The sequence below is a fragment of the Scyliorhinus canicula genome, chromosome 20 (assembly GCF_902713615.1).
Source record: "Scyliorhinus canicula chromosome 20, sScyCan1.1, whole genome shotgun sequence".
Taxonomy (NCBI): Eukaryota; Metazoa; Chordata; class Chondrichthyes; order Carcharhiniformes; family Scyliorhinidae; genus Scyliorhinus; species Scyliorhinus canicula.
Genome location: NC_052165.1, coordinates 54,197,279 through 54,213,977, shown reverse-complemented (window position 1 = coordinate 54,213,977; position 16,699 = coordinate 54,197,279). Strand labels below are relative to the sequence as shown.

Sequence of the window (16,699 nt, the reverse complement as noted above, 5' to 3'; positions counted from 1 at the left end):
GAACAATTGTGGGCCCAACACGGATCCCTGAGGGACACCACTAGCTACTGATTGCCAACCAGAGAAACACCCATTTATCCCAACTCTTTGCTTTCTATTAATTAACCAATCCTCTATCCATGCTACTACTTTACCCTTAATGCCATGCATCTTTATCTTATGCAGCAACCTTTTGTGTGGCACCTTGTCAAAGGCTTTCTGGAAATCCAGATATACCACATCCATTGGCTCCCCGTTATCTACTGCACTGGTAATGTCCTCAAAAAATTCCACTAAATTAGTTAGGCACAACCTGCCTTTTACGAACCCATGCTGCGTCTGCCCAATGGGACAATTTCTATCCAGATGCCTCGCAATTTCCTCCTTGATGATAGATTCCAGCATCTTCCCTATTACCGAAGTTAAACTCACTGGCCTATAATTTCCTGCTTTCTGCCTACCTCCTTTTTTAAACAGTGGCGTCACGTTTGCTAATTTCCAATCCACCGGGACCACCCCAGAGTCTAGTGAATTTCGGTAAATTATCACTAGTGCATCTGCAATTTCCCTAGCCATCTCTTTTAGCACTCTGGGATGCATTCCATCAGGGCCAGGAGACTTGTCTACCTTTAGCCCCATTAGCTTGCCCATCACTCCCTCCTTAGTGATAACAATCCTCTCAAGGTCCTCACCTGTCATAGCCTCATTTCTATCAGTCGCTGGCATGTTATTTGTGTCTTCCACTGTGAAGATCGACCCAAAAAACCTGTTCAGTTCCTCAGCCATTTCCTCATTTCCCATTATTAAAACTCCCTTCTCATCCTCTAAAGGACCAATATTTACCTTAGCCACTCTTTTTTGTCTTATATATTTGTAAAAACTTTTACTGTCTGTTTTTATATTCTGAGCAAGTTTACTCTCATACTCTATCTTACTCTTCTTTATAGCTTTTTTAGTAGCTTTCTGTTGCCCCCTAAAGATTTCCCAGTCCTCTAATCTCCCAGCAATCTTTGCCACTTTATATGCTTTTTCCTTCAATTTGATACTCTCCCTTATTTCCTTAGATATCCACGGTCGATTTTCCCTCTTTCTTCCGTCCTTCCTTTTTGTTGGTATAACAAATCCAGTCTGGCCTTCCCCTATCACCCCCGGGACACAGTCCTTTATTCTTGTGGCCAAGATCTTAGCCAATAGTTTGGCATCCACATTTAGCAACGAGATCGGCCTGTAAGACCCACACTGTTCAGGGTCCTTCTCCCATTTCAGAATGAGTGAGATCAAGGCCTGTGACATCGTAGGGGGGGGGGGGGGGGGGGGGGGGAGGATTCCAATAATTGCTAACTTACTCCACGTTGTGAACTACTCTGATCTAGTTAGAGATGTTTTTTTAAATTAAACAATTTCCAAATGTTTCCGTTATAAAAACTACTGTGACTATGAAGTCACAAGAATATTATTTAAAACCTGTTTGTGTCACTGGAAATATATTTGACAGATCCATCGATAAACGTTCAAGATTGGGGGAAGTCCTCGAGTACAGAAACATACACCAAACACTTTATTTTTGTTTCAGTACTAAACAAATTCTATGTCTTCTGGGTGCGAGAAGAGTCGAGATTTCAGCAATTTGGGTTTTTTTCTGTTCAACTATCTTACTAGAAAATTAAAACTTAATGTAAAGACCATAGTGATCCCGGTAGTCCAGATTAAGTAATCATGACTCAGTTCAATCAATTTAAATCTGTGATTCAGTGTGGATTCCCCGTCACCCACCACCTGCAGCAGAGTTCAATATGTGGCGGAGCATCGTGCATCGAGCAAACGCAAACATCTAGGAAATAAGTACTTTAATTTCCTCTTTTTCTCAGCAGAAAGCACTTAGCTGCTTTTGATGTGATGACCCGTCAATCATAGTTAGATGTTCATAAATATTATGATTTGGTTCACAGCAGGATACTCGAGATGCATTCAAGCATTAAAGGAGATTAAAAAGCTAAACAATCCAGACACTTGGCTGTCTGGAAGCTATTACCCTGTCATTTGTAGCCTACTAAAAGCTATTTCTCTTTGAAAGTTAATAGAAGCATCAAAGAATCTAAGTGGGTTTAAAACCTTGTGATGTGTTTTGGCTTTCAATGAAGTAACAGCTTCTGCTTTCTACACTTCTGGTCTGAGGCAGCAAGTGTAAGGGGTAGGTGAGTGAAAACAGTGATTTTTCACTGCTTCTGCCTGGACTGCTCTTTGCTTTACAGGCAGGGGTGACTGATGAGGGGTCTGTGATATGGGGGTCTCAGATGGGAGGGTCTCTGATCTGAGGGTGTTTCTTACATGAGGGTCTCTGATAGGGGGGGTCCTTGATGGGTGGTCTCTGCTATGGGGTGGTCTCTGCTATGGGGGTCTGATGGGGTGATATCTGATGAGAGTCTGGTGGGGAGCCGGGTTGGGTCATCCTCGTGCAGGCGGGGTGGGGGGGGGGGGTGACCCAGCAATACCCGTGGTGGTGGAGGGAGGATCCCCCTGTTGTGTTACGCTCAAGCTGCTTCCTTGATGTGCACTCTGACAAAGGAAGGTTCAGACGTGGAGATAGCTTCAGCACGTTTATTAAGCTATTAACAATTCTCCTACTTGGATTCGACTCTCCTGTTAATCCTTCTATAGCTACTCAGACTGACGAACCAGTCTGATACAATCCAGGTGGTGGGTATGATGTTCAATAAACCCCGTGTTTGTACTCACTGAGTGTCTCCACTGGAAAGAGGAAGATCATGTGTGCTGTGTCCTTTATGGGTTGGTGTAATGCCCTCCTGTGGTAGTGTCACCTCTGTGTGTACCGTGAATGCCCATTAGTCGTGTCCTATCTTACTGACCTATTGGTTGAATGTCTGTGTGCCATGTCTCTGGTGCTCCCTCTAGTGTCTATCTAGTCTACATGTATTTACATTAACCTCTTGTGTATCTACAATGATGCATATCACCACACCCCTACTTGTCAACGGGGGAGGGGGTAAGATTTGCATTGTGGGGGGAAGGGGAGAGTCAGCAGCTTGGCCCCGGTATCGGGCTGCCCGCTCAAAATGGCGGCCCGATAACAGTATTCCAAATGGAATCCCGGGAACTCCCCACCATGCATAAATTTGCAAGGGAGAGGGAATCGCTCCTGGGAACTGCTCACAACACCAGCGCAGACCAGGAACAAATCTATCCCAGCAGGAGATCTCCCCAAAGTCGAATCCAAGCTGCAATGTTGTTCACACATTTCTATTTATGAAAGCAGGCAATTCTCATGCAAAAAGAAGAGTGTGTCACATTGAGGAGGTATTGTATAAGGGGTAGTAAGAGAGCAAGGGAATTTTTAATCAGCACTGAGTGAATTTCTTCTCTTATTGCAGCTTCTCGTAGCAAAGTCAGTAAATTGTTCTCTAACTGTATTAGACAGTACAAATATTTTGATGCTGTGCCAAATGGGCAATTTCTTCAGTAAGTTCAGTTCCATTACTGAGCATTGAAGGCCAGTGAAAGCCAGCTGCAAATAACAGCCAACTCCTTTTCCTCACTCTGTATCACCCAATCAACTTCCTCTAAACCAAGATACAACATCGCAAATATTTGGATTAATCTCCCAATGAATGTTTGTGTGCATCATTGAAGCATTGCAAGAAATTTTGAAGAATAAAAGAGAAGAAAATATGTAGATTTTACAACAGAGTGTGTAAGCTGTAGATATCTCTTTCGCATATCAAAACAGATTTCTATTCACACAAAACCGGTTTGATTTTAAATTTGATTTCCCAATGCACTGAAGCACTCACACTTACTGAAATATTCTTGAATATACCCTCTTTAACTCAAGAGCAGAAAATAGAAGTGAGAAAAAGATGCTCTGGGTGATTCTAATATTTGGGGCGCGATTCAGTGATCGCATTGCTCCTGGCAAAGAGCTGGGGACGCTGGGTAAATCATGTGAGAGCCCAAATTGGGGTCCGTGTTAGACGCCGGGGCCGATCGCAAGTCACCCAACTCGCTTCTCCCGCCACAATCTGGATCTCGTGCAGCAAGGGGCTGGTTTAGCACAGGAAGGGGCTAAATCGCTGGCTTTTAAAGCAGACCAAGGCAGGCCAGCAGCGCGGGTTCAATTCCCGTACCAGCCTCGCCGAACAGGCGCCGGAATGTGGTGACTAGGGGCTTTTCACAGTAACTTTATTTGAAGCCTACTTTTGACAATAAGCGATTTTCATTTCATTTCATTTTCAAGGGCGTGCCACAGCCGCCGAGAAACACCCCACTAAAGGTGCCCGACAGCGGACTTGAACCTTTGTCCGCTGAATCGTTCCTTTGATCTCCCAGTGGTGAGTAGGGCTCACAGGGAACACAGCTTGGGAAATCTCATCCATGCAGTCCAGCATTTTCCATCTATTTTACATTGGAAAATCATAGCTACATTTCCACAACTCTGAGAATACACTCCCGATTGGAAGCATTAAATCAAAAAAAATCACCATTAATATTCTCCACATCAAGACAAGTATAATTGTGTAACAATTTGTCACTCTTAGCATCAAACTGTTCTAATGCATTAGAAGCTCAAACTGCTGGTCACATTATCTGTGTGATTCCATCAGAAATGGTGATCATTTTCGACCCAAAGTTTGGTATGCTATTTTTGTAGTGTACGTTTGTTTTTACTTTTACATTCCCCATGCGATATTCGAAATGCAAGTCATGAGGCATTAACCTGAAGTTAACTTTCATATTTTAGTGAAGTATATTCTGTGTAAATTTCTAATAACTAGTGCGGTGAATGTAATTCACACTGTATTGTATTATATGGTATTGTGTCCTTGTGGGCTCTGTCTGTGAGCCGTTGCACGGCTCTGCCCAGAGGGGAAGATGAGGAGCTTGTACAGGGCTCCACCCTTGGCTCCGCCCATGGCCCCTTCCACTACCGGAAGTATAAAGTGCTGCAACCGTGTGAGCCTGCCCTCAGTTCTTCTGGTTGCAGGCAGGCTCAGTTGTAAGACTATTAAAACCACAGTTTACTTCCTATCGTGTTCCGAGTGAATTGATGGTCACATCAATTTAATAGCCTTAGAAAACTTGAAGAAAACTACTATGGAATCAACCCTCAAACCTGATCGACTAGAACTCGACCCGCAGGCTGCAGAGTCGAAGGAAATCTTCCTACACTGGCTTTGGTGTTTCAAGGCCTACCTGGCTGAATCGATCACCTCCGAGACTACAGAGGAGCAGAAACTCAGCCTACTGCATGCACGGGTGAGCCTTCGCATCTCTACGCAACTCAATTGTACCGACTCCTATACTGAGGCCCTCGCTATGCTCGGCCGATTGTACGTGCAACCGGTAAACGAGGTCTACGCGCGGCACATTTTCACTACCCGCCACCAGCGCCCCGCAGAGTCGCTAGAGGACTTCCTGCGCGACTTAAAAGCCCTTGCTTGGGACTTTAACTTTCAGGCTGTAACGGCCTCCCAGCATATGGAACTCACTGTCCGTGATGTGTACGTTGCGGGGCTCCGGTCTAACTATGTGTGCCAGCGACTACTTGAGAAAGGGGCCCAGAACCTGGAGGACACGGTAGAGCTAGCAACTACTATGGAGGTCGCGTTCCGCAGTCTAAACTCATTCCCCGCGGACCAAGCGACCCCATCGTGGACCCCCGACCAGTGACTGCCCCAGGCCTGCGCCGCATGCCCACCAACTCACTATGGAGCGCCAGCGTGCCAGTTTTGTGGCCAGCCCCAACACCCACGGCAGCACTGCCCGGCCCGCAACGCGACCTGCAGCAGCTGCGGTCGAAAAGGACATTATGCCAGAGTATGCCAACATTGCAGCGTGTCTGCCGACTCCGTCTCTGCCCGACATGTGCGACTCATGGGGGCAGCCATCTTGGCAATCCTCCCCCACGTTGCCGGCCATGTGCGGATCATGGGGGCCGCCATCTTGGACGCCATCTTCCTCGTCGCCCGCCACGTGCAATCAACGGGGCCGCCATCTTGGCCATCACCCGATGTTCACCTCGACGACTACAACCTCTGCGGACAGTCATCACGGGGCCACTCCAGCACTGCTGATCGAGCCGCCGACTACCCGCAACTCAACGCAGTCACGTTGGACCAGTCACGTCCGAAGCACCTCCAGAGCTCGATGATGTCCGTTCAAATCAACGGGTACAGGACACCGTGCCTCTTCGACTCCGGGAGCACCGAGAGCTTCGTACATCCTGACCTGGTAAGATGCTGTTCGCTCCCTATCTTCCCTGTACAGCAAACTATCTCCCTCGTCTCTGGCTCGCACTCGGTCCAAATACAAGGGCGCACCGTCGCGACCCTAACGATTCAGGGCGCCAGCTACTCTAATTTTCAGCTGTACGTACTCCGCGACCTCTGCGCCCCACTCTTACTCGGGCTCGATTTCCAATGTAATCTCAAGAGCCTCACACTCGGCTTCGACGGACCCCTACCTCCACTCACTATCTGCAGCTTAGCGACTCTAAAAGTCAACCCCCCTCCACTCTTCACTAACCTAACGGCTAACTGTAAACCAGTAGCCACTCGCAGCAGGCGGTACAACCTGCAGGATAGAGTATTCATCAGAGCCGAAGTCCAGCGGCTCCTACGTGAGGGAGTCATAGAGGCCAGTAACAGCCCCTGGAGAGCTCAGGTGGTGGTCGTCAAGACTGGGGGAAAGTTCCAGATGGTGGTTGATTACAGCCAAACCATTAACCGGTTCTCTCACCTCGATGCGCACCCCCTCCCCAGAATTGCAGACATGGTCAACCAGATCGCCCAGTACCGCATATTCATATGAAGTCTGCATACTACCAGCTCCCAATCCGCCCGGGGGACCGCCACTACACGGCGTTCGAGGCAGATGGCCGCCTCTTCCATTTCCTCCGGGTCCCCTTTGGCGTCACCAATAGGGTCTCGGTGTTTCAACGAGCAATGGGCCAAACGGTGGACCAGTACGGGCTGCTAGCCACGTTTCCGTACTTGGACAATGTCACCATCTCAGGCCATGACCAGCAGGACCACGACGCCAACCTCCACCGATTTCTCCAAACCGCCCAGAAACTCAATCTCACCTACAATAAGGAGAAATGCATTTTCCGCACTACCAGACTAGCCATCCTCGGCTATGTCATGGAAAACGGAGTCCTGGGCCCCAACCCAGACCGTATGCGCCCCCTCTTACAAATCCCTCTCCCTCATTGTCCTAGGGCCCTCAAGAGGTGCCTGGGACTCTTCTCTTATTAAGCCCAGTGGGTCCCCCAGTATGCGGACAAAGCCCACCCACTATTTAAAACCACACTCTTCCCACTGTCAGCTGAGGCCCGCCAGGCCTTCAGCTGCATCAAGGAGGACATCGCCAAAGCCGCCATGTGGGCGGTGGATGAATCCGTCCCCTTTCAGGTGGAGAGCGACGCCTCAGAGGTCGCTCTCGCCGCCACTCTGAACCAGGCAGGGAGACCAGTAGCCTCTTCTCCCGCACCCTCTCTGCTTTGGAACTTCGACACTCCTCAGTCGAAAAAGAAGCTCAAGCCATTGTGGAGGCTATACGTCACTGGAGGCACTACCTCGCAGGTTGGAGGTTTACCCTCATCACTGACCAAAGATCGATTGCCTTCATGTTTGACAACTCGCAAAGGGGCAAAATAAAAAACGATAAAATCTTGCGGTGGAGGATCGAACTCTCCACCTATAATTATGACATCATATATCGACCGGGGAAGCTTAATGAGCCCCCAGATGCCCTGTCCCGCGGCACATGCGCCAGCGCACAAGACGACCGCCTGAAGGCTATCCACAATGACCTCTGTCACCCGGCTCGCCCACTACGTAAAAGCCCGAAATCTGCCTTTCTCCACCGAGGAGGTAAAAGCCATCACCAGGGATTGCCCGATCTGCGGGGAGTGCAAACCGCACTTCTATAGACCAGACAAGGCCCACCTGGTAAAGGCATCCCAGCCCTTTGAACGCCTGAGCATCGATTTCAAAGGGCCACTCCCCACGACCAATCGAAATGTGTACTTCCTCAACGTCATAGACGAATTCTCCCGCTTGCCCTTTGCCATCCCGTGCCCCGATATGACCTCCCACACAGTCATCAAAGCCCTGCACAGTGTCTTCACCCTGTTCAGTTTCCCCAGCTACGTACACAGCGACAGGGGTTCGTCCTTCATGAACGACGAGCTGCGTCAGTACCTGCTCGACAAGGGCATCGCCTCGAGCAGGACTACCAGCTACAACCCCAGCGGGAACGGGCAGGTGGAGAGGAAAAACGCGACGGTCTAGAAGACCGTCCTACTGACCCTCCGGTCCAGGAATCTCCCGACCTCCCACTGGCAGGAGGTCCTCCCCGACATGCTCAATGCAATTAGGTCCCTCCTATGTATGGCCACCAACCAGACCCCTCACGAACGATTATTTGTTTACCCTAAGGGCACTACCACGGGGGCTTCGCTCCCATCCTGGTTGAGGACAACGGTCCCGGTTCTCCTCCGGAAGCACTTCCGGACACACAAAACGGACCCACTAGTAGAGAGGGTACTACTGTTACATTCGAACCCACACTACGCCTTCATTGAATACCCCGACGGCTGTCAGGACACCGCTTCCCTCCGGGACCTGGCGCCTGTAGGATCCACCACTACCACCACCACAGCTGAGGTACCCCTCACACTACACCCCACCCAGCGCCTATAGGTTTCCTACGCCCCCCTTCGCCCGTCGCACCGGTCAGGAACGGAGCTCGGACCAAAACACCCCCAGTATGGGTATGAGTCCACCCTCATACCCACACCGACAACCACCACCCAGCCACCCAAAGAGGCTGCAACCCCGGTGCTCCGCCGATCCCAAAGGATGACTCAGCCACCGGACTGGCTCACCCTGTAGACCCGTCACCCCCACCGGACTTGATTTTTTTACGGGGGGTGAATGTGGTGAATGTAATTCACACTGTATTGTATTGTATAGTATTGTTTCCTTGTGGGCTCTGTCTGTGAGCCGTTGCGCGGCTCTGCCCATAGGGGGAGATGAGGACCTTGTACAGGGCTCCACCCTTGGCTCCGCCCATGGATCCTTCCACTACCGGAAGTATAAAGTGCTGCAGCCATGTGAGCCTGCCCTCAGTTCTTCTGGTCGCAGGTAGGCTCAGTTGTAAGACTATTAAAACCACAGTTTACTTCCTATCATGTTCCGAGTGAATTGATGGTCACATCAACTAGGTTCTCCAAAATCCTCTGGAGTGATAATCACAGTAAGGGCAGTATTAATGCCTCTCCTGCGGTGAGCTTGGGGTGGGGGGGGGGGGGGGGGTATTTAATCGGGCGGGAGGGTAGGGGTGTGTACCCCAGCCTTCCCACATCAGCCCCATTAAATCGAGGGCAGGAAGATTCATGGACGGCCTTCCTGTCAGCTGCTAATGGAGGCCCTTGTTGTGTAATTACTGCTCATTTAAGGCACAGGTATTTAACCAGTGATGGGTGGAGATATCACACGGAAAGTTCAAAAATCTACTTTTGGGCTCCATTGTCATGTACCCTGTTCAAAGGCACTCAGTGCCTGATTGAGGGACCCAACATCAGGAAGGGTGGGGGGTGGGGGGGGGAAGAGTCCCGCTGAGAAACACCCACTTGCTTTTTCTTCCAGCCTCCACCCCACACTCATACCTGTGGTCTGGGTCCCTCGGAGACCCTATGCTTCTGGTGGATGCATTGCTGGGAGCTGGCATCGCACCCAGTGATGCTGACGGGCAATGGAGAGCTCATGCCTTCTGATTGGCCGTCAGGAGGTCGGATTTCCATCCCCAGGGTTCTGAATCCCGGGGAAGGCCCGCCGTTGGTCAATTAAGTGTAATTAATACAGCAGGTATTCCCCAAAGGAGGCAATGCAGGGCTCTTGCCAGCTCTCCAGCTGGCAGGTGAGATCCTGTCGCCTGTATTAAAATCAGCCCAAAATATTGGATTTACATAGGGAGTAGAAATTGGATCTTTTGAAAATAAACTGAGCCAATATTTCATTGACTGTTGATAAGGAAATCTGAATGATGTAATTGAAAAGAAATTATTCTGTCTACAGTAATATTAGTCAGATTTTCAGGGATTGTTTTGTGGCCTATTTTACAAAGTTCTTAATCTATTTTATTTTAAAACAGCATATAATGAAATTTTAACCCTTAATGTCTTCAGCGATGTATGTTTAATAAAAATGATCTATCCAATATTTTCATGCGTTTTCAATTTTTAAATGTGTAATTTAGCCCAATATTTGAAACTTGACTGACCTTAATTGGATTTTAGAATATGAACATGCAAATGATTCCAGCACATTGCATGTTTTGACAGCCAGATTCAGAGTTGCATTGACATAGGAGCTTTGGGGCAAAACTGTAGCACAGGTGATTAGCACTGTGGCTTCACAGCACCAGAGTCCCAGGTTCGATTCCCCGCTGGGTCACTGTCTGTGCGGAGTCTGCAAGTTCTCCCCGTGTCTGCGTGGGTTTCCTCCAGGTGCTCCGGTTTCCTCCCACAGTCCAAAGACGTGCAGGTTAGGTGGATTGGCCATGATAAATTGCCCTTAGTATCCAAAAAAGTTAGGAGGGGGTTATTGGGTTACGGGGATAGGGTGGAAGGTGAGGGCTTAAGTGGGTCGGTGCAGACTCGATGGGCCGAATGGCCTCCTTCTGCACAGTATGTTCTATGTTCTATTCATGGTGCTGGTGAATGCAGATAAGATTATATATGTGAGAGATGGCTTCGGAGTGGGGGTTGAGTGAGAGGAAGACGATAGGGGGGGTTTTCTACACAACCTGCTGCAATGGCCGCCATTGGTTTCCCATTGAATGCACCCCACACTGCCGGGAAACCCGGGACAGGATGCGCTGTCGCTGGGACCAGAATATCCCACAAGTGTGAACCGGAACATTCCAGCCATTGTGTGTGACAGTAAGCGGGTAGTGGGGAATTTGGAGAATCATTTCACTTCCTGCAGATCACAGAGAAAAGTTCCCTTTCTCTTTTGAACCTCCTGACGGTTGGCAGTGTTGGTGGAAGGTTTGCTCTGCCACCTTCCTCCATGGCAATAGGTGATTTATGAGGATACCCAATTTGTGACTAATAGAGAATAAGTTACCTGACCAAATTAAAGCTCTGTGTGAGAAAGCAAAATAGTAAGTTAGGTAAACATTGTCCACATAAAAAACTACTAAAATGGAAATTCTAAATTCAGCCATAATATTTCTTACATTAGAAGATGACAGTTCAGTTCGCAATAGAGGAGTAAATGTGCAGGAAATGATTCCAGCAGACCTGACATTTTGCTTGGTCCTGCATCTGTTCCTTTAGGTAGGTCTAACATAGAGGGGAAATAAACAGTAAATGGCAAAACTCTTAGGAATATAGAAAGTCAGAGAGATCTGGGCGCACAGGCCCACAGATCTTTGAAAGTGGCAACACAAGTTGACAAGGTAGTCAAGAAAGCATATGGAATGCTTGTCTTCATTGGATGGGGCATTGAGTATAAAAACTGGCAAGTCATGCACAGTTGTATAGAACCTTGGTCAGGCCGCACATGGAATATTGTGCACAATTCTGATCACCACACTACCAGAAGGATGTGGAGGCTTGGGAGAGGGTGCAGAGGAGGATTACCAGGATGTTGCCTGGTCTGGAGGATTTTAGCTATGCGGATAGAATAGACCCGGACTGTTTTCATTAGCATGACAGAAGTTGAGGAGCGACCTGATAGAGGTCTACAAGATTATGAGGGGCATGGATAGAGTGGATGGGCAGGCACTCTTTCCCTGGATGGCGGGGTCAGTCACCAGGGGGCATAGGCTTAAGGTATGTAGGGAAAAGTTGAGAGATGTACAAGGCAGGTTTTTTTACACAGAGACTGGTGAGTGCCTGAAACACGCTGCCAAGGGAGGTTGTGGAAGCAGATGCATTAACAGCGTTCAGAAGACATCTTGACAAATATATGGATAGGATGGGTACAGAGGGATATGGCACTAGGAAGTGGCACTAGGAGGGATGTTGGCCAAGGATGGTATCATGACCAGTACAGGCTTGGAGGGCCTGTTCCTATGCTGTATTGTTCTTTGTTCTTTGTGGACTTGGACAATAATATTTGTTGCCTTGCAAATGTGCCCACTTACCTGACTGGGTAAATTTGGTTAATTGCTTCCCTTTCTGTACTATAAGAGAAACCTTCAGGAAGGGTGGGGTTAGGAGCCCCTGTTTCAGATCCGGAAGCTCTGGGTTCAAGTCCCACCCTAGGACTTGATGGCCAAGGAAGATGCTTCCATAACATGGCCAAATTATTTCATTATCAACCCTCAAATCTTTCCAAACACACATCAATGGCAGACGATAAGAGTGGGATAAATTCCTGGTCAGCTATGTGATGGAAACAAAGTGGGAGCCTCTGCCATCACTATTCATAGCTCCAGACTACAACTTACATGTAAATTTGCATGTTGCCACAGCAACCCAGACTCCTTGATTGGCCTGTAACATGCCACCACTACCTGTGCTATAATAGTGAGGCAGTCATTTTCCAATATAATAATTTTTATTGTCACAAGTAGGATTATATTAACACTGCAATGAAGTTACTGTGAAAAGCTCTTCGATAGCACAAGATTGGAGCAGGGAGAAAAAAATGACTTACCAGTTGGAGCTATGCCAAATCTGACAATATTTGGGACACCTGTGAACAATAAGAAGAATCTGATTCATTTTATTTTAAAATGGTTGTCTTGGAGTTTTTATCTGTGCTGCAATTAAACACAATATTGTATACAGTTTGAGTTGGTCTCAAAGCTGTATTTCCTGGCCTCAGGCAGGTCACATTACGTATGTCAATTTTCCATAAATGCCTTTTCGGTGTGCAGGTGAAATGCTCGCACACCTAAGTAATGGAAACTCGAAGTCATATGTTAGTCTTTTGAGACTTGGGGTCAAAGTTGGAGGCAAAAATAATTTATTTTTTACTGTCAAAAAGGAGGGATGAGCAAAGTGTGATACCTTGCAGAACACATATGTATACATAAGACTGGAAGTGACTGTGTATATTGTTATCAAATAAAAGCTTAATGCACTGATGTCAAGTTCCTCTCAAAATGGAGGCATTAACCCATGTATTTTAAACAGCTTAACAGCTGTATTAAAATAGCAGGAGAGAAATTCGATATAGCTGTGTTAAGTGTTCATATGATAACATCACTCACAGTCATTTTAAACCAAGGTGGTTTCAGATGAAATTTATTTTGGTGAAGGCCCAATCAGAGGTTTAGTTGTTTCTGAAAGCATGATACTAGGAGGTCAGTGCAAAGAATCAACAGACACTAATTGCTGAGATCACTAAAGTCAAGCAAAAACATCCAACTTGCCAAAATGTACAAATGTTTCATATTTTCAGAACATGTCAATATCTGTACAAAACACACATTCAAGGTTTACAAAAAATTCTATATTCATGAGCCGATCTATTGAGTGTCTACGCCCATAATTTTTGAATTGTAAATAAAGCATCCAGTCTGTGACTTCAAGATGGTGGATGTGATATCAACCATTGGAATGTTTTCATTGGTGCTTTTTATGGGTTGATTTTAACTGTGAGGCCTTCATACAAAAAAAATCATGAAGACTGTGCAGCTTAAACTGTTCAGCAATAGCAAATTGAAAGGAATGTAGCAAGATCAGACCAGTTTACCCTCTCCCTACTTCCCATGCCTCAGGAATTATACTTCTGAAAGAAAAACAGCTCAAATCATTTATGCTGTTGTCACAATTATGAGTGTCCTTCACATCCCTAAAAGAGAACATCATCTTCAAAAGGGAAATGTGGAATTTTGGTGGCTGGAAGTTTGGATATAGCACCAAAAATTGAGTTACACAAATAATCCTGTTCATAAGTCTCCTGAATTTTTGTTTAAAGTAAGTGCCAAGCATTTGGGAAAGGGAGTCTTAAAAAGCAGCACTGGCCAAAGCTGAAGTTAGTGGAAATCTAATTGCAAATTTCTGTCAGGGAAGAACATGGGTGGAGTGGTAAATGCAACCTTTTCAAAATGTTGAATAAACATGCTGTTCCTTCTCTGTCTGACTTTGGTGGGCTGAGACACTTACAAAGATGTATTTTGTCTGTTTTTGTTTTAAAGCTGAATACTGAGCTGGAACAGTGTGAAAAAGAAAGTTCAGAACTTCAGGACTATGCCAACACTATCTTACAGCAGATTGCGGACCACTGCCCTGACATCCTTGAACTGGTAGTCAATGCCTTAGAAGAATCCTCATGAGACCCCGTGCCTGGACATCAGTGCTGAGCTAAGAAATGAACAATGTTGCTGCCGTTTTTTAAAATTTGTATATTTTCTTTCTTTACAATTTATTATGGTTACATGACATTGCCCACTTTCATTGCAGTGAATTGTTCTATGCAACGTTTGGTAAAGAAAGAGTAATGCACCAAGCTTCAACTGTTTCTACCAAACCCTATTGATGCTAAAATGACCAGAAGCTCCCAAATTGTAAATTCAAAAGAGAAGTTGTGAGTATACAAATTTCTTAGCTTTCTTGGAATCTCTTGAGCTTCATATTATTGATCCTGAAAATGTCACTATCTGGCCCACACAAACCAGAATGTCCCTAGTAGCACTGAAATTGGTTAAACATTGCACATTAAACCTTTCTTGAAGTTGGTCAGATTCCATTTGAGGTCTCATTGCATTGAGGTGAGACACGTCACACCTGTTTGAACCTTCAGGCAACAATTTTTTTTAAAGCTTCAAAGGAGCAAAGAAAAACTGATGAAAACAACAATAATATACTGATCTTGTATGCCGGAGAAATTGAGGACTGCAGCTCAGCTGAAGAATGGACCTGTGGTTTCATCTTTCAAATCAAGCTGAGTGTCCTCAGTTCCCTGGAAAAGGGATTGGAACTAACTTTTTTATTCTTTCAATTATTGCGCCAGCCCTAAATTCCCCAGTTGAAGCCATTGTCCGTTATTACTTTTTTTACCAGATTCCTCAAAGGACCTAGACACTAAAAATAAAAGGCGAGCTTCTCTGGCCTCCCCCGCGGTGTGTTTCTTGGCAGCCCACTGGGATCTTCTGGTCCCACCACTGTCAACGGAATTTCCAATTGAATTCACCCCAAGCCGCCAGGAAACCTGCGTCAGCAGTGTGGCGCGGTGGGACTGCAAGATCCCATCAGCATGAAAAGCGGAAAGATCCCGCCCAGCATTTGTAAACATTTTCTGATTTCTATAGGGTTAATACTATGCACAAATATACTCTGATAGGTGAGCATTTTACCATTGACTTGTTAGAACACTGAATGGCATTGATATTAACAATCATGGTACATAACTTTAGATATTCTGTAAATTTCCAAACAAACACTACACAAGTTTGCTTTCGTTAGAGAGTGGAATCTACATTGTCTGCCACAAAAGTATATCATGAAAATTGACAGATAATAAAGAATCTCAAATTTTACTTTAAACAACGGTTTGCAAATACAAGTACAGTGGAAATATAATGAATTGAATTTCATGTTACACGGCTTATTGTGATTGTTTATGCCATTCATTATTAACTTAGTTTTAGTGCACTGTGGTATGTGATTTTTTTTTTCTAACAAGTAACTGGGAAGAGTGTAATTAGAGTATGGATGATCCTCGCGACATTTAAGAAGCATTTAGATGAGCACTTAAAACATCATAGCATACAAGGCTATGGACCAAGTGCTGGAAAATGGGATGAGAATAGATAGGCTGGCACAGACACGAAGGGCCGAAGGGCCTTGTTCTGTGCTGTAAAACTCTATCACTCTATGATGGAGGTTGCACTGCATAGGACAGAGATACTTGTAACATAAATTCTACATAGATCCACACAGCAAAAATATTTAAAAGCACAGCACTGCCAACTCCTGACTTGTCAGTCTGTAGATGGAACATTGAATTTGTGAATGGCATCCCCCTCCCCAACATTACACTTCAAAACATTTGTCTCAATGCAATATTACAGGTGTCAATTGCCAGTGTAATTGATGCTATTTTGTGACATGGTTTTAGTTGTGGAACAGAGTGTATCTGCTAAAGATCATAATTTGCATGAAATGAAGTGCGTTAAAACTGACAGATTTGAATATCCAGTCTTTTAATGTTAGTGCAATTGTGACCAAAAGAACAATCCATCACTATTTCATAGAATTCCTTTGAAAGAGATGATTGCAGGGAGAAACTACCGTGGAAATATCTGAAATAATTTGGCATTGAAGGAATTTCAGAAATGATTGAAACATGTACCAGCTGCGATATGTTATCAACAAATTATTAAAAACGAACGGTCTGTTTTTAAAAGCTGTAAAATGACTGATCAGTCATGTGTACGTGTTAACCTAAAGCCTGCACAGTATTCTTAAGTCCAACAGAAGTACAACATGTTTTGATATTGATTTTTGTGATGTTTTATGGAAATTTTTATCGCCTGCTTGATTCAGGGCCTCAAGCTTCTCCCAGCTTCAGCTTGTTCTCAAGTTAAAACATATTCTATCAGTGGGCTGCACACTGGTGTACCTCTTCAGATAATATTAATTACCAAAGAATAGCCTTGAAGTCTGGTTCCTCTGTAAATGAGCTGCAGCTTATTGATATCAAAATGTAGCAACTCCCCAGAGGATCTTTATGAAAGA

General features: G+C 45.8%; 1 protein-coding gene across 7 annotated transcripts in view; it reads left to right on the top strand.

Moving 5' to 3' along the window:
• Positions 1–16,362, top strand: part of erc1b (ELKS/RAB6-interacting/CAST family member 1b) — a 1,169,759-nt gene extending 1,153,397 nt beyond the window's left edge. For all 7 annotated transcript variants that reach the window (XM_038780204.1, XM_038780201.1, XM_038780203.1 and 4 more), the window contains one exon: positions 14,158–16,362. In XM_038780204.1, the coding sequence (XP_038636132.1) occupies positions 14,158–14,295 (138 nt within the window). In that variant the 3' untranslated portion in view covers positions 14,296–16,362. The remainder of the gene's footprint in view (positions 1–14,157) is intronic.
• The last annotated feature ends 337 nt before the right edge of the window (positions 16,363–16,699 follow it).